This window comes from Phacochoerus africanus, chromosome 8 (assembly GCF_016906955.1).
Source record: "Phacochoerus africanus isolate WHEZ1 chromosome 8, ROS_Pafr_v1, whole genome shotgun sequence".
Lineage (NCBI taxonomy): Eukaryota > Metazoa > Chordata > Mammalia > Artiodactyla > Suidae > Phacochoerus > Phacochoerus africanus.
Window position 1 is genome coordinate 3,898,333 of NC_062551.1, and position 23,266 is coordinate 3,921,598.

The following is a 23,266-nucleotide window of genomic DNA, read 5'->3' on the forward strand; positions in this document are numbered from 1 at the left end:
ACGTGGTGGGTTTAGAGCCAACACGGCTGTGAGCTGCGGTGTAGGCTGGCAGCTGCAGCTCCAATTCAACCCCTAGCCTGGGAACTTCTATACGGCGCGGGCGCAGCCCTAAAAAAAAAAAAAGAACACACGAAAACACACACAAGGAAGACGCCGCAGCAATGTACGAATGCCAGAGGTGCTTCTAGTGCTCACGCTCGGCGTCCATATGGTGAGCAAGCCGCAGAGAGCTCGGTTCTGAGCAGCTCTGAATTCAAGGAGCGAAGGAAGCAAGGACCCAAGAGAGGTTTGCTGATGGGGCGACAGTGCCCCGGGCCCGGGGCCAGTGATACCCGTGGGCACCGGTCTGAGGCCATGCCCGACCTTCCACTTACCTGCGTGTAGTGGGTACACATGGCCCCCGAGCACCGCTCTGGACACCAGGGGTTGCACTCGTGGGGGTAGGGGTAGGTGTAGTCCTTCACCTCGTCGTACCAGGACTGCACGTGGAAGCCGGGAGAGCGGTACCTGCAGGGCGGAGCGGCTCGTCACGTCCCCGCCACCCCGCGCCCAACAGCGACAGCCGGAGGAGAGGCTCCTTCTGGCCAGCAGCCTCACGGCCCAGCCAGCACCTGCTAAAGGTGCTCAAAACCCAAATCGGCCAGAAGCTCCCCTGGGCATCCCTGGAGGCCCTCTGGGTTCCAGCAGGGTCCCTGGGTGACACCTGCGCGTGCGGGAAACTTTTACCTGGCCCCTAGTAAGTCCTTTTTAATGCTAATAATTACGTATTTATTTTCATGTCCATCTAGGAAACTATATGCAGCCCCCGAACCCCATATTTCAGAGATATTATTGCTTAAGACAAAATTGAAGGTGTAGGTCCATTTAAAGTCAAGTAGGAGGTCCCGCTGCGGCTCAATGGGATCGGCAGTGTCTCTGCAGCACCAGGATGCAGGTTCCATTGCCGACCAGGCAAGGCGAGTTAAAGGAGCCAGCATAGCTGCAGCATAGGTCACAGCTGTGGCTCCGGACGGACCCCTGGCCCAGAAACTCTCCATGCTGCAGGTACTTGAGAAAAAATTTAAAAAACAAAGTCAACGTGAAGGGAGTTGCCTGGTGGCCTAGTAGTTAAGGATTCGGCGTTGTCGCTGCCGTGGCTCGGGTTTGATCCCTGGCCTGGGGAACTTAGGGATGCTTTGGCCAAGTGGAGAAAGGGGTAAGTAACCGAACAGGTGAGGCACAGACGGGACACCCCCTGCGGCAGGGGAGGTGTGGAAGCAGGGAGAGAGCTGGCTCTAGGGGACAGGTCCCAGCCACACGTAAAGAGGAGCCCAAGGCCTCATGTCCCTGCACCGCCAGGACAGCGTCATTCCTCAGCTGCCAGGGGACCCAAGGACTCAGAATCAGGGCAGAAAACTCTACAAGGGGCAGGAACTGGCAGGGCCGCAGAGCACTGCAGCCAGCGGGCAACCCGGTACCAACCCCGCACCGGGGATTTTATCACCTGCGTCTTCTCTTGCGCACCCCCCGCCCCGCCCCCAGTCATGATCAGTGGATGCTGTCCCCTCGTTTGGGCCCCGTCTGCCAGGTTGGCACCACTTATTTTCTTACCAGGAAAGAAAATAAACCAGAGGCAAGGCCTGGGTCACTGCCACCGGCAAGTATAAACGAAGCGGTTTCAATAAAGAGAACAGGCACGGGGCGCTGGGCACTGCCGGGCACACTCTGGTGAGCGGGCACTTGGAGGTCTTGGAACAATGACTGTCAGCACCCAGAGGATGGTGGCGGTGAGTGCGGTGGCCAGGGAGGGGTCAGCTCGGGGCGGGAGACGCAGGCCACAGCTACGTCCAAAGCCACAGGACCCACCCGGCCCTCCGCTGCCCCAGAGCCCCACCGCCAGGCTGTGCCACTGGGGACAAGAACAGCTGTCTGCCGAGGCGGCTTCGGAGGAGGAGGGGCTTTTTTGGAAAGTGAGTCAGCGATATTCACACAGAAGGGGGACAGGCTTTGTGCCCTCTGACCTGTCAATCCCCTCCTCAGTTTTCCTACTACCTCATTCAAAGGAGCCAACAAACAAAAACGTAACCCACTAACTGCAAGGACAGAAGGGCTAGGAGTTCCCTTGTGGCCCAAGGGGTTAGGGATCGGCGTTGTCACCGCCATGGCTTGGTTTGCTGCTGTGGCGAGAGTTCAATCCCTGACCCAGGAACTTCCACAAGCCCTGGGGCAGCTAAGAAGAAAAATCAAAAGAATGGAATAGCTAAATTCCGGTCTGTCAACTTGACGGCCCGCAGGCAGCCTTGACGAGGTGTTAACCAGGACAACTATGTCATAGAAAATTGTTCAACATTGTGTGAGAGGGGGGAAAAAAAAGAACTAACAGCTGGCTGGCCACGTTACAACAACGATGCGAAAAAATGCCGGCCCACAGCCAGACGCAGCCCCAGGAAGCTAGGAACACAGACAGAGCTGAACCAGGCAGCCAAGGGATGGGTTTTGTTCCCTTTAGACAGTTCCTCTTATTTCTTCTTCTTCTTTTTTAATAAACGCAACCATTTACGTATGTATGTATGTATCAGGTTGTACCCGAAGCATACAGAAGTTTCCGGGCCAGGGGTCGAACCCAAACCACAGCAGTGACAACACCGGATCCCTAACCACTAGGCCACCAGGGAACTCCCTAGACACTTTCTTTTAATGCTGTCAGAAGACCGACTTTATAAAAAGCAGCAAAGAACACGTGTTGCCACGTCGATGAAGCCACAGCTCGAGGCCTGTCAGGACACGTGTCCAGCTTCCGTCCTGGAAGGGCCCTGGCTAAAGGGAAGGGCAGCTGCTTGGGGTCCCATTAGACTCCACGCTTAAGGAGTTGGAAATACTGGATTTGAGGGCAAGCAAAGCCTGGCCTGTATTTGTGAGAGGCTCTTTCCGGTCCAGGCCGACTTTTCAATGACAGGGCAGTGTTAAAGCAGGAGCCCCCGGGAGACACCCGGGCCCCGGTTCCGAGGACGCGTGTGCACCGCACGTGGAGGGCTGGTCAGTGAGTCTTCATGGGTCAAAAGCCATTTCCTGCACTCCCTCCTGAAACCAGCCCTCGGCCCCGGGGGCAGGGGACAGGGGATGAGAGGGGCCCCCAGCGGCTCAGGCGCTCGGGAATGCGGCCCAGCTGACCTGGGGGAGGTCTCGGGGTGACATTTAGCAGACACCGTCGCGGACTTGGCGGTTCAGCGACATGAGTGAGACCCCAGTCTGCACGTACGGGGGCCACGGTGGCTCTTACCTGCCCCAGTGCACGGCCAGGTTCTGCCCAATGGACACCAGCAGACTGGTGGGCCCGTGCTCCCAGATACACTCCTGGGCCCAGGCCGCCGCCGACCTCGCCAGCTCTTCATCCCAGGTCTGCGGGGAGAGGGGAAATGAGACCAGGAGGTTACAGTCAGGGATGGGGGCGGGGAGCAGCCAACGTGCAGAGAGGCCCCCAGCCGGGCCCGGGGTGACACTGGGCTCAGGGACCCTGTGTGTGTCTCCCATGGGTCCCCAACTCAGCCAGCGGGAAGTGGCCGGTCGGCAAATAATTTAGAGGAGCCAGGACCCCAGGTGTCCTCAGAGCTCCTGCTCGGCCCCTGACTTCTCCGGGATGCTGGCAAGTCCCTCTTCTCAGCCTCAGTGTCCTTATCTATGAAATGGGGGGATGAATACATCCCAGGGAAGGATGGTGGTGACGGATGGCTGCACGACGGGGTGAGGGCGCTTCCTGCCGCTGAGCAGTGCTTTTAAAAACGGTTGAAATGGTAAATTTTATATTACATCTATGTTACCATGATATATATATATATATATATTTTTTTTAAGTGGCAAGAAATGCCTTCAGCTGGCCCAGTCCTTCCCCTCCGGCACTGCCCACCGAGTCAGGGGTCAGGGCCAAGGACTCTGCAGTGGCCCAAGCCCCAGCCGGCCCAGGGCGCGCAGGGAACTCCTCTGCGAAGAGCCCGGGAACCAAGGAGCCGGGTCCCTTCTCTTCTGCGGAGGAACCAACACCAAGTGGCCCTCCTGCCCTGGGCGCCAGCGGCTGCCCTGCCCCCGCCCAGAGGCCGCGCAAAGATGCTCCAGCTGCGGGCAGGGAGGGCGGCCCCTCAGGGGCAGCTCCGGCCCTGACACACGTGGGGGGCACACCAAAAGCCTGTCCGGGCAGACCTCTGTCCCAGGGCCGCCCCCCGCCCCGCCCCCCATCCTGCCAACCCCTTCGGGCTGAGGTAACAGAGCCCCTGATATCCAGAGGCAAATCCTGCCCCTGCGGGCCCCGGTCCACCCCTCGATCCGCTGCCCATTTCAGCGGCGGGGACCCCGTGGGTCTCTCGCTGGCAGCGCCCAACCTCAGGGCCTTGGCACGGTGCCGCTTCTGCCTGGGATCTTTCTCAGATGCCTAAGCACAGCCGCGGGGGTCACACTCTGTCCAGGGAAGACAGGTCTGTGGATGAGAGCACGCACCCTGCCTTCAGAGGGTGCTGCTCCCTGGACTCAGCAGATCTTGCAGTTCCAAGCGGCCGGTCCTGCCGCGAGCCCCCTTCGGGGCTTCCTGACGCTGGGCAGCCCCCTTCCTGCCTCCCAGACTAAAGGCCACCCCCCAACAGCCACTTGCACCACGTTGGCGAATCCGTCTCCAGGCTGGGGCCACCTGACGCTCCAAGAAGTAAACACTGTCACCCAGGGCAGAGGGGCAGTGGGGGTGCGGGGGGGAGGGGGGCAGAGACGCACCAAGATGTGTCTGGAAGTGGCTGGCTCTGGGGGGCCCGCTCGAGTCCAGGGAGGCAGGCAGAGCCCCTGCAGGCCCCACCGCCCCCACCCTGCAGGTCGTGGCCCCTGAGAAGCTCCCTCTTTAGTCTGAGCCCTGGTTCACCAATGTGAACCCTGCTTGCCGTGTGGGGAGGGCACGGGAAGGCCAGGAGGAGTGAGGGAGAGGCAGACACGCCTCCGATCTCTGGGGGTTCGAGGCTCCTCAAATTCAGGCTGGAGACACGCAGAGGTGATGTCTGGTCTGCAGAGGACAGGGCCAGACTCAGGGCTCCCTCTGCGCCTGCCCACCCTGCCCACCCTCCTCTTGGCAGCAGGGGCAGAGGTACCTCCTCATCACTGTGATGCCAGCAGCAGGCCCGGCACATAGGAGGACCTCAAAGCAGTGTCTCCCCAGCGAAGGAGTGCAGGCCTTGCACTTGCGGTGTGGCTGTGTGGTGAGGTTACAGCCGACACACACGTGGGCAGTCGGGGCCCTTTCCTCAGCCGTGCCCAGTGCTCTGACCGCCGACCCAGAGCAAGGCACGCGGGAGTGACGCGTGATGAACCCCGGGTCCTCGGGCTCGCTCCAGCCCCGACCTGCCCCCTCACTGCCTGCCCACTGGGCTTTCCCAGCTGAAGACCTGGCCCACAGCTAGTCCCTGTCCCAGGGAGGGAAAGGCACAGGTGGACACTCTGTTCCCCCAAAGGGACAACTCACGGAAGGAAACGGGCGACCAGGGCAGTGAGGTGTGCTGGTGAGAGTGTGCGTGTTGGATGAACCCGGTATCATGCCCTGTTCTGCCTCATGTCTACTGTGTGACGTTGAGCAAGTGACTTCACCTCTCTGTGCTTCTGTTTCCCTATCTCTCAATGGGCTAATGGTACCTGGAATAGGATTTGGGGGAAAGGCTGAATGAGAGCAGGCATGGAGCCCCCAGGTGGGAGGCAAAGGAGCCCTCCGGAAACGGTATCTGGCTAGTAAAAAAGTTAACTTTCTCAAGTAACCACAGGTGAAGGGGCAGTGCTGGGTCCTGTACCACTGGACTCGCCATCACCTGAACACCTGCCATTTGCCAGGGAACATCAGCACCAATTTCTTATTTATTTTGTATTTTATTTATTGATTTGTTTTTGCTTTTTCGGGCTGCGCGCATGGCATATGGAGGTTCCCAGGCTAGGGGCCTAATGGGAGCTGTAGCCCGCCGGCCTTCGCCACAGCCACAGCAGCGCAGGATCGGAGCTGCGTCTGCCACCTGCACCACAGCTCACAGCAATGCCAGAGCCTCAACCCACTGAGAGAGGCCAGGGATTGAATTTGCAACCTCACGGTTCCTCATCGGATTCATTTGCCCTGCGCCACAATGGGAACTCCCCAGTTTCTTATTTAATTCTCCCAACAAGCCCTTGAGGTATGTTTTACTTCCATTGCCACAGATTTTAAGAACCTTACTATTAAGAGAAGTTAAGTAACTTGGCTAAGGTCACACAGCCAGGTACTGGAACTTTAACAACCTGGCCTCGTCTGGCGTCCAAGGGGGCTCTTCCTGCTCTGCACTCTGTCACCAAGTGCTGGTCCCACTCCACTGAAATAAATATGATCATTCAAATAATAGCAACGGTATGGTCAACTTTTTTTTGGCATATGGAAGTTCCAGGCAAGGGGTTGAATCAGGCCTGTAGCTGCCAGCCTAGGCCACAGCCACAACAATGCCAGATCCTAGCTGCATCTGAGACCTACACCGCAGCTCATGGCAACACCGGATCCTTAGCCCACTGAGCGAGGCCAGCGACCATAACCGCATCCTCATGGATACTAGTTGGGTTCATTAACCACTGAGCCACAATGGGAACTCCCACCATTTATTTACTACTTATCACACGTTATCTTAGCGACTCCTCCAGACAACTCTACGAGAAGGTCCTTGTATTGTCTCCACTGTGCTGGTCAGGAAATATAAACTCAGAGAGGCTAAGCAGTCTGCTGAAGTCACAGAGCTGGCAGCTACCTGAACCCAGGCAGACTGGCTCCAGAGCCTGTCCACTTACAAAACCTCTAAATGGGGTGTCTTAACTCTTTGGAGCTATAAAATCCAATTCTCAGTGCTGAGCCTGTTTCAAAGGAGTGTGGCTGGAAGCCCCAGTGAGCAGAGCTGAGCAGGAAGCCCTGTACCCACTTTCTCAAATGAGTGCCCCTGTCTGGGTGGAACCAGGACAGGCAGCACTGGGCCAAGGATGCTGGGGGAAGGAGGCTGGGCCTCAGACTGCCTCGCCTGCCCCACAGCCTCCTGCTCCAGCCACCCCACCCTGGAGACTCGGCTGCCCCCACAAGCAGGCTATTTAGACCGAAGGACCCAGATTCCAGCTGCAATCCAGAAATATCATGAAATAAACCAATAAGAAAATGCCACAGGCTTCTCACGGACTGTCCAGGGCCTGCCCCTCCTGGCTGCAGATCTATGCTCCTTTGACCTGCATGAATCTCCCAAAAACCACTAGACCAGCGCAGTGAGGAAAAGAGCATAAACCCAGCCCCTGCCCTAGAGGAGGCGGGAAGAGCCAGGACCCCAGGCAGGCTGGGGCCCAGGAAGCGTCAGGCCAAGGGAAACACCTACTCCCTGATGGGCAGCACGAGGGCCCCGGGGTGGGCAGCGGACAAGCTGTACGGGGACCAACCCAGAAAGCAATGGGGAAGCCAAAGGATCAGGTCCTGGGGAAGGAGCGGGGAGGCGTCTGCACCCGAAAAAACCATCTATCCTCTCTCCACCTCAACCCAAAAGAGTCTGCACAGCTGCCCAGGCGTCAGCATCTGAAAGGGGGCCCATCTGCCGCCGCTTTGCAGTAAACACCTGGACATTTTCACGAGGGAAAAAAACGGTTTCAAAGCCAGTTCCCAGAGGACAGCAGGTAACAGGCCACCTGGTGCGGGCACAGTGACACCAAGGAGCTCATAGGCACAGGTGGGTCCACTTATGGGGAGGGGGTCCCACAGGGGACAGAGCAGCTGAGTCCAGAGGAAAGAGAGGCTCCGTGGCCCTGGGCCGAGGGCTGCAGGGATGGACGGGGGTGCGGAGGGGATGAGGGCAGGGCTGGGGAGTCAGCTAGACCCAGGTAGGAATCAGCCTCTGCCTCCAGCCTCAGTTTCCCAACCTGTCAAGTGGGGGAGTCACAGCACCCATCTCCCCGGGGCTGGGAGGATGGGGAACAGAGACGTGGGGGCAGAGCTGGGGACGTGCACGGGGGAGTGGGCTGCCCCTCCGGCTCCTGAGCATGGGCTCCTCCAGATGCCTGGGGACCCCCGCCCCATCCTTCTCTACCTCCTCCTCTCACGGACTCAGCCGCCAGCCCAAAGGAGGGGCTAAGATGCTAAGATGACACCAACTCTCCAGCCCCGGGGCTGAGCGTCTGTGCCGGGCCTTCGGCAGACACCATCCAAATGTCCCGGGGGCCGCGTGCCGTGGGACCGTGGGCACTGAGGCTCAGACCGGCTAAGGAGGGCCGGGGTCACACAGCGGGGAGCGGGCAGAGCTGGGTCGGCGCGCCACGTCCGAGGCCGCCTCCCCTCGCCGCCAGGAGGGCCCGGGGGAAGAGCCAAGGGTGGGGGGCTGACTACAGGGGTGGGGGGCTGCTGCCGGGGGCCCCGCTCACCATGTGCTCCATGTTGGAGGCCGGTGGGGACACCTGGCCTCGCAGCTTGTTGTGCAGCATAAGGATCTCCTCCTGGTCCACCCGGGGGATGGCCCTCCGCGCCCGGGAGTGGGGCCTGTCCTGCTGGTATTTGCTGAGCAGCTTCTCCAAGTGCGTGACGTTGGGCAGGAAAAAGCCTTGCGCCCCGCAGACCAGCAGCGCCAGCCCCAGGGCCGGGATGCCGTGGAGGACGCAGCGCATGGCTCTAGGCGGCAGCAGGGGCTGAGTGACAGGGCGGCCTCGGGTGGCAGGACCGGGTGCTCACGAGCTCTGAAAGGAAGCAGAGCGGCCGTCAGTATCCAACCCGCGAGCGCCGGCAGCGGAACCGACATCGTTGCTCTCCCCACTTTGCAGAGGGAGAGACGGAGGCTCAGGGCAGCGAAACCACCCACGTCCCGAGACAGGAAGCGGTGCGGACGGGAGCTGGAATCAAGCCGGGGGCCTCCCCCAAGGCCAGCTGCCCGAGTCCACACAGGACATCCTGGCTTGGCCGCTCTTGGACCCAACGTCTCTTGGCTCCATCCTTTCTCATTTTGACTCAGTAACTCTACTCATTCAGGACCCCAGGGGCTCTGTGGCCTGAATTAAGTTCCATCCCCTGTCCCCAAAGAGACCGATAAAGTCATTTCATGTGACCAAAGGATGTGCCGTGAGCCAATGTGAGGGCACACCTGCCAGTCCCTGCCACACAAGGCTCAGCTGCCGACATGGCTGTCAGGCGTCCCCAGGCCCCTCACTGCACGGGGCCCCTCCCATCACGGCCCTTCCACGGGGCGCTGGCCACGTAACCATCACACACTGAGACACAGCCTCCCAGAACCCACCCAGGGGCCCAGCCACATGCTCTGCCAAGAGAATCCGCAGAGAAAGCGGCAGCCAGAAAGACCCAAGGGCGCCTGAGTACCCCACCCTCACCCCGTCCCTGCCTGGCAAGCCCGCCAACCAGCCTGGCAGGTGGCCTGCCCTGGTCAGCTTCTGTCTGACCAGGAGCCCGTGACAGGCTCTGCCGGATGCACCCTGCTGGTTCCTAAGTTAGCGGCTCTTGGGGGTAACTAGTGACCATCAGGCACAGCAGCGGGGCCAAGGGGACAGAAGAGGGCGGCTGGCACCCTGGCACCTTCGAGGTCCTTCATGGACCTGAGCTTCCCAGGGGGCGTTTCTGGAACCCCAACCCTGGCACGGGCCAGGCGGGGGGCCGAGGTGCGCAGCCTTGTGGTCACGTCAGCTGGGAATCACTGCTCTCAGAGGGACACGGTGCCAAGGGCGGGACTGCCTCACCTTCCAACCCTCCCAGGATCTTGATGGGCCATTGTCTTTGGGCTACGAGCCCTTCTCCTAAATAAGGCCTCCTGCTGACCTTTCCTCCAGGGCACGCATGGCAGGAAAAGCTGCCTTAGTCTTGGAAAACACTTACTAATTTTAAAATTCCACGATCTGGAGTTAATTTATTAGGTGAAATTCTGCTGTGCCTTGTGCTCCTTTCAAGAACCCTTTCTGCACACGCACATGTGCCAGTCACATCACTTCCAAGCCTCACGACAACCCAGGAGATGGGCGCAGCGACAGTCCCGTTTTACAGATGAGGAAGCTGGCCTGAGAGCGGGGACCCCAAGGCCACTCTGCTGCTACGACTTGAACCCCAGGGAACTCCATCACACTGTCCTGCCTCCTCTCTCCCTGTGGTCCATGGGTGTCACCTCCACTAACGATCACAAGGCAGTGTCTTCCTCCTGGCCCTCCACCTGGTCCAAGAACACAAGGCAGGGACTGTTGGTCCACCCTCTCGCCTCTGCTTTGCTTCCAAGAAGAGTCGGTCGGTCACTCATCAACCTTTATCGAGCACCAATTGTTTTTTGGCCGCACCCACAGTATGCAGACGAACTGAGGCCAGGGATCAACTCAAGTCACAGCTGTGACCTGAGCCAGAGGAGTGACAGTGCCAGATCCTTAACCCACTGAGCCACCAGCTAATTCCACCGGGCACCTATTCTGTCCTAGATGCTGCACGAAGACGAAGAAGATGCGGTCCCTGGCCTCGAGGAGCTCCCAATTGCACTGGAGAGATGGGTGAAGAAAATACAGCCCCCACTCAGCAGGAGAGGCCTGACTTAGCGCAGCGAGTTGGAGCAAGGGGCTCAGAAACCCACCCGGAGTCCCTGGGAGGCTCAGAACTTTGAGAAGCCTCCACTGTTCTTAAGCCACATTAGCGACAACCAGATATGCCCTAGGTCGAATTGGCCGGGGCTGCAAGGTGGCAGCTGGAGGAGGCCACCCTCAGAGGCAGGCCCCAGGGGGTGGGGGGTGGAGCCGAGGAGCCATGGGAACGAGGCAGTTCCCATCACCAACCCTGGAAACTCTCCGAGGACATGACCAAGCCCTTGCTTCAGATAAAAATAATCCCCATCCAGGGGGAGCCTGGCTCTCTGAAGTGGGTGAGATGTGGGCCCCGTGCCGAGGAGTTCCCCTTGGGGCAGAGCCCCAGGGACATACAGAGGACTTCTGTGTGTGCACTGGCCCCATGGGAACCAAGCCAATGCCTCGGAAGCTCTTGGCCCGCTTCTCCCTGCGTTAGTCACACCACCATATATGACCATGTCCCAGCTGCAGAGCCCAGGCTGAACGAGATGCCAAGAGGCACTGACGCGGGCGAAGACCTGGGACGAAGTGGGGGGCAGGACTGACATCACAGCGCCCCCCCCCCAGGCATCTCGACAACACTCGATTTGCTTTATTCTACGTTTAAGCATCCTGAGGGGCAGGCTACACCTAAAGCCAAGAAACATGAGTTGCTTTTATGACTCAACTAGACCAAAACCTGGGTTCGGTATAAATCACTGGCAGGCACAATTCAAATCACTCTTGGTAGGGGGACAGATAAATGAACTGTGGGGCAGTTGGGTGGAATATTACACAGCAGGTAAAAGGACAGGCCAGAGCTCTGTGAGTGTCAGTAGAAACTAAGCTCAAATACAAGTTGGGCTAAAAAAGCACGTTGTAAAAATATCACACTAATGGTTCTCTTTTTGTAAATTTTAAAGCATATTGTGTAGAGTCTATGGAGATTATGTATGTACACATGTGTGTATATATCATATACACATGCTTGAGAGATGTATGTTCACCTCTGCATATGGTGTGCGCGTGTGTGTGCACATGTGCACGGGCACGTTTGTACAGTAAAACCGGGACTGGTCAGACCAAGTTCATGGTGGCGGATGACTCGGGGTGGAGGCAATGGGACTGGGAAGGAGAATATGAAGGAACTCGTCTTTAACGTCGTGTTTCTACTCAAAAAATCTCAAGTGAATACAGGCGAGTGTAAGCTCTGTCCACATGAGGCAGACACGCTGAGCTGGCAGGAGCCGTGGCCCAGTGACCAAAGGAGTGTGTCCTTGGGGGCTGACCCCAGTGCGGAGCGCCTGCTCTCCTTTGCACGTCTCTATTGTAATGGTTTTAAATAATAATGAGTAAAAGAGGGTGTTCCTGTCGTGGCTCAATGAATCTGACTAGTGTCCATGAGGATGCAGGTTCGATCCCTGGTCTCCCTCAGTGGGCTAAGGATCCGGCGTTGCCGTGAGCTGTGGGGTAGGTCACAGACGCCTCTCGGATCTGGCGTTGCTGCGGCTGTAGCACAGGCAGGCAGCCGTAGCTCTGATTCGACCCCGAGCCTGGGAACCTCCACATGCTGCAGTGCGGCCCTAGAAAGAATGAAGAATAAAACAGGTTAAAACTCAGAAGCATGAAAGGACAATGGAACCACTGCTGCTTCAAAGTGCACCCTCCACCCACCCAGGTGTGTTCTCCTGAACAAGAGCGACCTTAGTTCAAAAGCAGAAACAGGCCCTGGTCCCCCCAGTCACACAGTGACTCTTAAGGAGAAGGCACCAGTGTGTCACCCCCAGAGAGTGACACCTTCACATCGTGGCGATGTGTCATCAAGACACGCCCTGTCATCGCGCTCAACACCCACCCAGTCTCCATCCCCCGAGGGTCCCTTGACTCAAATACACCTCCTGCTCGGGCCGAGCGCCCTCTGGTACCTGGACAGGGAGGCCCGCGCGCCTCCGCTCTGCATTGTGCCCCCACGTCTCCCAGGGTTGCCAAAGGCAAGCCTAGCCCTTCCCGACTCTGTCCCCGGCCCCTTACACCGAGTAAAGCACCCGTGGGGATGGCTGCACAATTTACTAGGACGACGTCTGGGAGACGTCTCTCCTTGGCCACAGTTGCCAAACCCAGCCCCCGGGGACACAGAGAAGACAGTGGTGCCAGGGTCCCAGGAGAACAGACCAGGGAGGCGGGGAGGGGACCAGCAAAGCTTTCAAGCTCCAGGGCCAACAGCGAGACCCAACCTGGAGTCACACTCCCATGGCAGCAGCTTTCAGATGCATGTGGACTCCGGCCATCTTCCCTCCCATTTTCCAGGCAACACAACTGAGCCCGGGAGGTTGGAGGGCTGGTCTGAGGTGGAATGGAGACTTGAAATCCAGCTTTCTGGAAGCGCGGCCGTCACGCCTCCACCCCCCAAGGCTCCAGGGACACTCGGGGCGTCAGCAGCCCCGTGGGCTCCCGAACCCACCTGGGGTCTCCTTGAAGGCTGTCTCCTGGGCCACACTGCCCCCAGTTCAACTCTCAGGAGGGAGGGCAAGAGAACGTAGTTTAAGTCCGATGCGTCACCCGCCCGGGTTGCCTTCGTCTGTGTTTGGGAAAGTCTGCCAGAAAGATGAATCTGAGGTGGGAGCCCGCCAGCCGTCAGCTCCGAGGCGTGCCAAGCTCTCTGCTTTTGCACATGCTGTTCCCGCAGCCCAGCCCATGAGCCCAACCTGCCCCTCCCCCGGCCCAGGCCCCGCAGAGGAATGCCTGCTCGTGGGTTGAGACTCAGCTCCAGGGTCACTGCTTAATCACGGCCCCAGACCTGTCGGCCTTGCTCACCCACGGATGGTCAGTGTCTGATCCCCTTGGGAGGGGACCCATACATTCATTCCGTAAATATTTATTGAACACTGTTGGCGCCTCGGTGGTGAACAAGACCGACAGGTCTGCAGGCGTGATTCAGCTCCTGGAAGCTTCCAGAACACAGTGACCCTCTGGCTGCGTCATCCCCGAGCTTCCATCTGCCTGCAGGGGAGGGGGCGGGCTGGGGGCGAGAGAGGAGCCGGGGGCTGAGGGATGAACCCAAGCAGGAACAGGAGCGGCAACAGATGACAGGGCTCGCGGCGCACCCCACAGCTAAGCGGCTAATCGCGCCCGCTGTTCAAATGACGGTGATGGTGTTAAATGCTCTGGAAGCAGTAATGCTTCTGGAAGCCTGGAATTGATAGCGGGGAAGGCAGTGAAGACGGCTAATCTCCCTACACCACATTATTTCCAAGCCCCACCTCTGCTTTGAGATGGAATCTGATGTTTAAAAATCCCATGACACGTCTAATGTGCAGGGGGCGGGGGCAGCATGCGAAACAAAAGCCCTGTCCTAAAACTGAAATATACTTCAGCTCACCATAAGCCTACGGCCTCGGCCCCTTTTTCTCAACTTCCTGGGGAAGTGGGTTCTGGGACGTCACAGGCGGGGTCTGTAGCCTGAATGTGACCATCTGGCCAGGAACCAGATTCAGGCTGACAAGAGTCACCCAGTGCAGCGACCAGGGCTGCTCGAGGCTCTGTCTCCTTCCAGGGCTCAGCTCAGCTGAGTTAACTGGCTCTGGGGTCCAAGGACTCATCAGCCTGCCTCTCGCCTGCTCACACCAGCCGCCTGGCCAGCTAGACTTGGTGCCGCTGGAGGGCTGGAACCAGTGACCACGGGTAAACAGTTAACAACTGGTGCTCAAGAAGCCCCCAAATACCCACCCTGATTTGTAGCGTCTGCCAATCCCCTTGGTATAAATATTCCCACCGTGGCAATTTCAAGCCACCAGCATGGGCTCGCTGAGTGTGGAGTTTCTGGAAAGAACTTCCAGTAACACACCAAGGTGTAGTTTTTCCATCATAGGCACAGAATAGACACCAGCCACCCCAAGAGCAGAGAGAATATAAAGCGCAGTAAAAAAAAAAAAAAGTGCTAAGTTTTGAGTATGTATTACCACCTTCTTCTTCTTTTTTTTTTTTGGCGTTTTTAGGGCCACGTCCTTGGCATATGGAGGTTCCCAGGCTAGGGATCTAAATGGAGCTACAGCTGCCAGCCACAGCCACAGCCACGCCAGCCCCGAGCCACGTCTGTGATCTACACCACAGCTCACGGCAACGCCGGATCCTTAGCCCACTGAGCAAGGCCGGGGATCGAACCCACAAGCTCGTCATTCCTAGTTGGATTCGTTTCCACTGCGCCATGATGGGAACGCCTACGTTCATTTTAAACACAACTTATTTCACTGTAAGTTTATATAACGTTTCATGATGGCTGTCGCCACAGGAAACCATGCTCACTTTACAACTTGTAAGGGAAAAGGATCCGGGAAAGAAAACGTGTCTGTGTAGACGTGAGTCATTCTGCTGTACCCCTCAAACTAACACAACATCGTAAATCACGTGTACTTCCAAACAACAACCACAACAACAAGACAGTTGTGTTTAACTGGTCCACAACTTTTCTGAACATTTAACTATCGGCTCGCATGAGCTGGGGTGAGCCAGCCCCAGCCCGCCACTGGCTGGCCCTGTGTCTTGTGCATCCAACCTGATACCTCGGCAGGTATTAACTGCCCGGTGAGCTTTTATCACCGGTAACCCAGCCAAGCCTCGGTGAATGGGCTCAAAGCAGCAGGCGTGGTTCCGGGCGCTCTCCTCGCAGCATCTCACGTTTCATCCTCCCTGCAAGACGGATGGTGTCTGCAAGCCTGATCCCAATTTTACAGATGAGGAAACTCAGGCTTAAATCAAACAGCAACTTGCTCGCGGCCACACGAGATGCCTGAGGACGATGCCAAGGAGGCCGCCACACTGACTGCTTCCTTACTCAGCCCAGTTCTACTTGCACCCCCATGACAGCTGGGCTCCCTCAGCGAGGGACCCCGCAGCTCACCCCCAAGGCGGGAGCGCCCCGGGCTCTGCTCTTCCTCAGAAGCGCAAAAGAACTCAGCCTGTGAGCGAGGCCAAAGGCAGAGCAGAGGCAGACCCACAAACCACCCAGAAATTCCAGGAATGAAGTGAGGGCTGGGAGGAGGCGGGGGACACCCCGGCCTGTCTCCAGCAGATCCCAGGACTGAGAAGAGCGGCTGGGTAAGTACCAGACATCCCATAGCGGCGGGGGGGGGGGGGGGGTTCTCCTGCCTCCACTGGATCCGGTCCGTCCTCCTTAAAGCCTTCTCGACAGCACAGCGGAGGAAATAGGCCCCTTCCTTCCCTGCCAATGACTTTGCCCCCACCCCACAAGGCCAGACACCGGGCTTAACAAAAATGCCACCTCCATGGGCACCTTCTTTCCCCCTGTCCCTTCGGCAAACGATAGGCCCTCCTGAGTTACACAGGACAATGCCAGCATGCTTAACCGAACACGTGCAATATTCGAAACCCACTCGGGTTTTTACATACTATGCCCAGAATATACACAAGTTTGAACAGAAAGAAAAAAGTCATTCAACAAACATTTTCTTCATCTATTCTGCGCAAAAAAAAAAAACCAACAACAACAAAAAAACTAAAAACCAGGTTTGTGGAGTTCCTGTTGTGGCTCAGTGGTTAATGAACGCGACTATCATCCATGAGATTGTGGATTCGATCCCTGGCCTTGCTCAGTGGGTAAAGGATCTGGCGCTGCCGTGAGCTACGGTGGAGGTCGAAGACGTGGCTGTGGTGTAGGCCGGTGGCTACAGCTCTGATTCGACGGCTAGCCTGGGGACTTCCATATGCCGCAGGTGCGGCCCTAAAAAGACAAAAAAAAAAATGCAAGCCACGTCAATACACAAGAGAAGCCACTTCAGAGTGACTGGGTAATAAACGGATACAGTCTTCAGTGGCCAGTGCCCAGCCCCGGGGCCCCCTGGACCTTCTTGCAGAGGGTGGATGGCTCCTTGGGAACAAAGCTCCCAGCAAAGCTTTGGATAAACAGCAGGAAACCTCCATCTCCACAGGACCAGAAACCCAGGCCTCCCGGCAGGAGCGTAAAGAGTGTGGACCCCGGGTCAGCCCCCGTCTGAATCCTGACTCCAGGCCTCTCGGAGCCTCCAGTTCCTCACGGGGCAAAACAAAGCCCTGAATCTCTCCCGGGGCTGGGAGAGGATGCAAACATTACGGAGACGGTGGTTGTCAAGAGCCCAGCGGCAGAGGCCCGCCGTCCACCGCTGTGTGAGGCCTGTCTCCGGCCGTCCTCCTCGCGGTGAATCCAGGCAGCCCGGATCCTCTCTGCCCTGGGCCATGGAGCTGGCAGCACCTGGGCCAGCCTCCGGCCTGAAAGGCATGATTCACGGGTATTGGGTGGTACCTGCAAGGTTGAGTCACAGCCTGGAACCCAGCTCAGAGATGCCCAGCTCCGATTCTATAGCAACAGGTTATGGAATGAATCTGCTCCTTCGCGGGTGAAAATCCCCGGGCAGATCCCCAGGTGGCCATGGAGTCCTTGGGATACGAGAGTGAACAGTCTGTCTGTCCCTGGGGGTCAGGGGGGGACATCAGTGGACAGACAGGCCGGGGCTGGAGGGGGACAGCGCTGGGAAACAGGCACTGAGGTTGGGCAGAGGGAGAGGCAGCCAGAACCACACGGACGGAGGCTCAGAGGTGGTCGCTGTCGTGGCCTGACCAAGGACAGGCACAGGCCCAGTGGGGTCACAGAGGCTGGCAGGGCCAGGTGCCCAGGGGACTTGACGGCTAAGACAGGAGTCTTGATTTTGCTCTGAATGCTAAGAAGGGGGGGGTGTGTGCGTGTGTGTGCACGTGTGCGTGGGTGTGTAATGAGGGAGGGACGAAGCCTATGGTGAAAGGTCTGTTCTATTCTGCGAGAGCCTGGCAGATGCAGTACCGCGGACAAAGCTCATGGACACAATGTGAAACCAACGTAGCCAGACCCCAGTGATGAGACACGCCTGGTTCCGTTCGCATGAAGTTCAAAACCAGGCAAAACCAACCGAGGCCATCGGAAGTCCACAAACGGGTATCCTCGGGGGTGGGGCATCAGGAGGGGCCCCAGGGGATATGGCCACACACTGCAGCTCTGGGGCCACAGCTCGCGAGGGAGCCCTGGGAGAAAACTCGTCCCCCAGCACACGAATGCCTGTGCATCCTTCTTAGCACATCGAACCTGAATAAAAGCTGAAGGGGAAAGTTAAAGGGGGAGTTCCCATTGTGGCTCAGTGGGTTAAGAACCCACTAGGATCCATGGGGATGCGGGTTTGATCCCTAGCCCTGCTCAGGGGATTAAGGATCTAGTGTTGCTGTGAGCTGCGGTGTAGGTCACAGATGTGGCTTGGATCCTGAGTGGCTGTGGCTGTGGTGGAGGCCGGCAGCTGCAGCTCCGATTCGACCCCTTGCCCGGGAACCTCCATATGCCGCGGGTGCGGCCCTAAAAAAGAAAAAATAAAAATTTTTAATTAAAAGAGGGGGAGAAAAAGAAAGCAGCTCTGGCTTCTTTTGGAAGAAGGGCTCCAGAGAAGCAGGACCGCATCATGCAAGAGAACATCCGTTGGGGCTCCCCCAGGAGTCTCAGGCCTGAGACACCTCCAGAGTCCGGTCACCGACAGCCCCTCGAAGCACACTTGAAGGTGCCAGAGGCCAGACAGAGGCCCGCCCGGCCGGGGCCCCGACCTGGGCCAGCCCTGGACTCTCCCAGCCAGGGCCCGGTTCATCCCCGGGCTGAGAGGGCACTTTGTCCACAGCGAGGCCGAAGCTGAAAATATCTTAAGGTCTGTGAAGCGCAGTGTTTTTAAAGCAGCGGTGCCTCCCGCCGTGAGAACAGACGGGCTGTGTTGGGAGCCGGTTTGGGGTGGGAGAGACCCAGCGGACAGGTACGTACACACACACACACACACACACACACACACACACACACACACACACAGATTTTAAATGCTGGGGTGGGGGGATGACCTGTTCTTTCAGAAGAGGCGCACTGTGTGCTGGAGGAAGATGCTGGAAGCGTCAGGACACTTGCTCACGCCCCAGAGCAACGGGTGCCAACCAGTGGAGCCTCTTCCGGAAGAAAGCCCCACGGACACGCCAAGAACTCATTCCCAGGAGCCCCTGCTCTGGACGCAAGAGGTCATTCTGGCTCCCAAGCCACTCACTCCATCCTCGCCACGTGACCTCTTCCTGGTCACACCAGGCCCCGTAAACAGAACATTCCACCCCCCTCGGCCAGCCCCTCCCAGCCCGTTCCGGGGCCGGGACCCCAGGCAGGCCTTCTTGGCTTTCTAGGGCGGCAGGTCCCACGCTGCAGCCTGGACCGAGAAAGTGCTGGAAGCTGTGTTAGAACACAGACTGCCGGCCCCACCCCCAAAGCCTCAGGAGGTCTGGGGCAGGGCCTGAAAATCGGCATTTTGGCAAGTTCGCAGGTGCCGCTGCCGGTCCCGGTCCCCGCCTTGGAGAACCACCGCTTGGGGTGATCATGGCCTCTTGCAGCTCCTGGCACTGCACCTTAGGCCGGTGTTTGCCCCTGCCCAAGCTCTGCCCACCGTTCTACCATCTCCCTGTTCTGGCTCATATTTCGCAGTTTATTTAAGTTGGCTCGCTTTGGGGGTTGAAAGAAATGCACTTTAAAAGGGGAGCCTTCTGTGATCAGCCTGAGCCAAGAACCTGATTGCTTCTGCCTCGAACAAAGGGCGAGAGTAAAACAAAACCCAAAGAGAACAGAACAGAGAGAGGCCACGGGCTTCGCCGGAGAGGAGACTCTGTTGCAATTGGAGGTCACGGCAGAGGGACACACTGGGCAGGAGGCAGGCCCTGGGGCGGTCACCTTGCTGCAACAGAGAGGTGCGGGGACGTCTGCATCGGAGGCCTTTGCTGCTGGCTCAGTGCACAGGCTCAGTCACCTTGGGGACCAGCAGGGACGGGCCCCCTACCCTTTGGGGGACAGTGCGCATCTCACCGTGGTCTGTTCTCAGGGAGCACCCTGTGACTCTCCTACGGCCCGCGGCCCAGGGCGGGAAGCCCACACCCACCGCAGCTCACCCCACCGCCGGGGAGACTCATGCCCCCGGAGCTGGAGCCGACGCCCTCCAGCCAGCCAGCCAGCCACTCAGAGCTTCTCGGCATTCTCCGGGTACCAGGCCTCTCCCCACCTCTGGCCTTTGACCCCCACATCCCTCCACTTGGCACACCCTCCCCCAGGTCCCACCCACCCACCGGCCCCTTTCCGTCCACAGAGCGCCACCTCTTGGCTCTAAAAGGACTTCTAGGCCCTTATCAGTCAGACTCAGCAGTTGCCAGCTGGATACCGGTCCTCATTCCTAGAGAGACCCAAGATTCTTCTCCAACCTGAAAGAACTTCGGGGCAGGGTCAATTCTGGGACCACGGAACGCTAAACGAAGCGGCGGCTCCGCTCTGTTTCCTTCAGGGGTTTTACCATTCGGCACTCACAGTGGGACACGATCCAGAACCTTGGATTGAAAATGTGGGGTTTCATAATTTATGATATTTTTTGAAACGACGGCCCCAAAGTTGCACAATCCTCATTAGGACTGTTCCTCTTCCCCGGAATCTGTGGTTTTTGTCTAAGCTGATGCAGCACTGGAGACAATCAGAGGAGATAAATCTCTGCTCGGGCTGGACCACGAGAAACTATCTGTCCTCACAGCCTTGGAGCGGGGGTGAGGGGGGAGTATCTGTCAGTGAGTACCCCAAATCACACAGCCTGGGGCACAAGGCAGGACGCCCCCCAGGGCATCACCCCCAGCAGGATCCTCTGCCAACTGCTCTCCCAGGGGAGCTGTCGACACCTCCCCCCAACACCCAGATGCCGGGTCTCCCTGCACCCACAGCAGAGGCCTCGACGGAAGATGATCCCAGCAGACGCTTCTTTAAGAGAAAAAAAAGGACGCGTGATCCCTAATAAGATAAAAATTACGTTCCCATGTGCTCCAGCTCTTTCCCTCCCAGGGGTAGACCCAACGCAGCTGAAAGCAGGTGTTCAAACAGACGTGGATGCAGATGTTAATAGCAGCATTATGCCAAGAGCCAAAAGGCGGAAATGGACTCAACTTCCATCAATGGAAAAGTGGATAAATGTAAGATGCTCTAGCCACACACCGGAATAGTATTCAGCCATAAAAAGGGATGGAGCGTGACACAACTGCGACATGAAGGAAGCTGGACAACTTCATGCTCAGTGAGAGAAGCCAGACACAAAAAGCCACATCCTGCATGATCCCGCTTGTGTGAACTGTCCGGAATAAGCACATCCAGAGAGACAGAAAGCAGATGAGTAGATGCCAGGGGCTGGGGAGGACAGGAGAGAGAGTGCCTGCCAATAATGGCGGGGGGGGGAGCCTTGGGGGCTGAAGAAAACATTCTGGAACTAGACGGTGGCGACAATTGCACAACACTGCCCATGTACTGATGCGGCTGAACCGTGCACTTTAAAATGATAAACCTCGTGTTTATGTGTCCTTGACCACAAGAGGGAAAAAATAAATAAAAAAGGGCCCGGCTGGCCCGTCCCACCACCGCCGGCTCTGCCTGGTCTCCCTGTTCCAGAACGGAGCGCCTCCGTTGGGGACTTTACGAGAGGCTCCAGATGCCCCATCCCGGGAAGACCTCAGCTCAGTGACTTGAAGATGGAGTGAAATGACGCCTGCGTCATATTTCCCTTCCTTGACAAGCCATCAGCCCCTGTGAGTGATGCTGGGTTGCACATCTGGGACTGATCAAAAACCAGTGAGTCTGCAAAAAAGGGGGGAAAAACCCTCCTAGGTCGGGAGTAAGCAGACACAGAGGCACCTCCCGTACACAGTGAATTACTCTGGTGACAGAGGAAAGAAATGTTCCAGCTTCCACAAGGCCAACGAGGTCAGCCTTTGGGGGTCCTGCCTTTAAAAGTCCGTTTTCAAATGCAACCTACCAAAAACCCACACACCCCACAGGCGGGACATCTGACAGAGGGTGAAGTGTGGGGGCTTTCAGAGGCCTCATGCTCTTCTGCCGAGGCTCCGGCCCCTCTCCCACTGAGCCAGCTCTCCTTTCCAATCCAGAGGCGCGACTGTGGGAGCTCGCATTGGTCTGGGGTCCCGGCATCCGTGCATCCGCCCCCGCTCCAGGCTCACCCCAGACCAGAGCCAGGGACTCAGACCCCACAGGGCAGAAGCCTTGCTTAGCAGCGAGCTCTGGGCTGACAGTCGTGTGGCCATTGGACCAGCATCTCCCTCCAGAATCTGGGTGGGGCTCGGCCAGGATGCCGGCTCTCCCCACTCTGGTTGTGTCATGCAGGGTACATGCCTTAACCACTCTGAGTCTCAATGTCTCCTTGTAAAAAGAAGGACAGTCCAGTGCCCAGCTCACAAAGAAGCCAGCGGGATAGGTCATCCGTGTAAAATCCCGGGCATGGCTGGCCCACAGGAAGTGCCAGATAAGTGTCAGCTGCTGGTAGGATTATAAATGCTAGCATTATTCTTCCTCTCTTACTTTTTAAGAGACTGTAAAAATCAAAATCACTCTTTTTCTTCTGCCCCGGGATGTATTGTCAGCTCTGCTGACTGCTGTGTTACCAGGAGCCTCTCCCAAACCAGACAAGTCCTTGCTGGAGGTCAGGTTCCCTGGTGAAATTGGCAGGTGGGTAGAGAAGGAGACAGGACCCAGACACTAAGTATGTAGGTTAAGGGCTAACAGACAGCCCTGGGGTGACAACATCACCTGCCAGCTAGGGGACCTTGGGCAAGCACTTGACCTCTTTGAGCCTCAGTTCCCTCATCTGTGAAATGAAGATCAAGGGGCCTACGGCCCAGGTGTGATGCAGGTAAAGGTGGTGGCACGGGGCCTCTTAGCTAGCACGCCAGAAACACAGCTCCCACACCTGCTCCTTTCCCCACATGGGAACAGCCGGATCAGGGGCAGAAACAGAAAAACAGGGGCATGAAACCCAAAGAGCTCTGGGAGTCCTCTTCTTGGTCTCTTTGGAGATGGAGCCGTGGCCTTCACCTCGTCCTTCACATCCTGGGTCTCTCATTCATCAGGCTCTAGACCCGGGATGCCCTGACCTGGCTGGGGAAGGCAGGCGCCCCAAGGCTCAAGGTAGAAACTCATATGCCCACTCTTGGTTGGAATATGAGCTGCCTATTTGCCAGACTCCCAGCTGCTTTTCTTGCCCAGAGCAGCATTGCACCTTCTGGCCAAGAGACAGCCAATTCAAATCAGACTTCGAGGAGCAGGCACCAGCTAAGCCCTTCCTGGCTTGTCCACAGCCCAGCCCTTTCAAGGGAGGCTCTGGGTCCGCCCTGCACCAGGGGCTGGTCCCAGCTCTTCTGCCCGGGGCAGCAGATCTCCTAGACCCCGGTGCTGAACTTTCAGCTCCCAGCTATCCCCCCACAAGAAGAAGTCTGTTCAAATACCCACTCTGGCTGAAGACCCAGAAACTCCTGCAGGAACTCTGAAATGCCCTGTGCTGTGACACATCCATGGGGAGTTTTGGAGGCAGAGAGAACTGGGTCCCAGCCTCCAATCTGCCTGGACAACTCAATTCACCTCTCTGACCCTCAGGGTCTCCATCTGAAATGCAGGGAGAGGAAGACTGCCTTGCAGGTTTGGGGCAAACACAATTATAAAGGGGCATGGCCCTGTAAACTGCCCGCAGGATGCACCAGCCCTTAGGTGCCCCCAGTCCTCTGCCCGGGGGTGGAACGTCTTCAAACTCCTGTCATATGCACACCACCAGCTTTGCATTTATCGACACCCACTGTGTACACAGTAATGCGACAGGTG

General features: G+C 57.7%; 1 protein-coding gene across 1 annotated transcript in view; it reads right to left on the minus strand.

Annotated features, from left to right (window-relative positions):
- The window catches only part of CRISPLD2 (cysteine rich secretory protein LCCL domain containing 2), a 64,087-nt gene that overhangs the window by 40,384 nt on the left and 437 nt on the right, over nt 1-23,266 (minus strand). The window contains exons 2-4 of the mRNA XM_047789611.1: nt 8,398-8,706; nt 3,260-3,378; nt 375-507 (exon numbers count right to left, since the gene is read on the minus strand). Of these exons, the coding sequence (XP_047645567.1) occupies nt 375-507; nt 3,260-3,378; nt 8,398-8,637 (492 nt within the window). The 5' untranslated portion in view covers nt 8,638-8,706. The remainder of the gene's footprint in view (nt 1-374; nt 508-3,259; nt 3,379-8,397; nt 8,707-23,266) is intronic.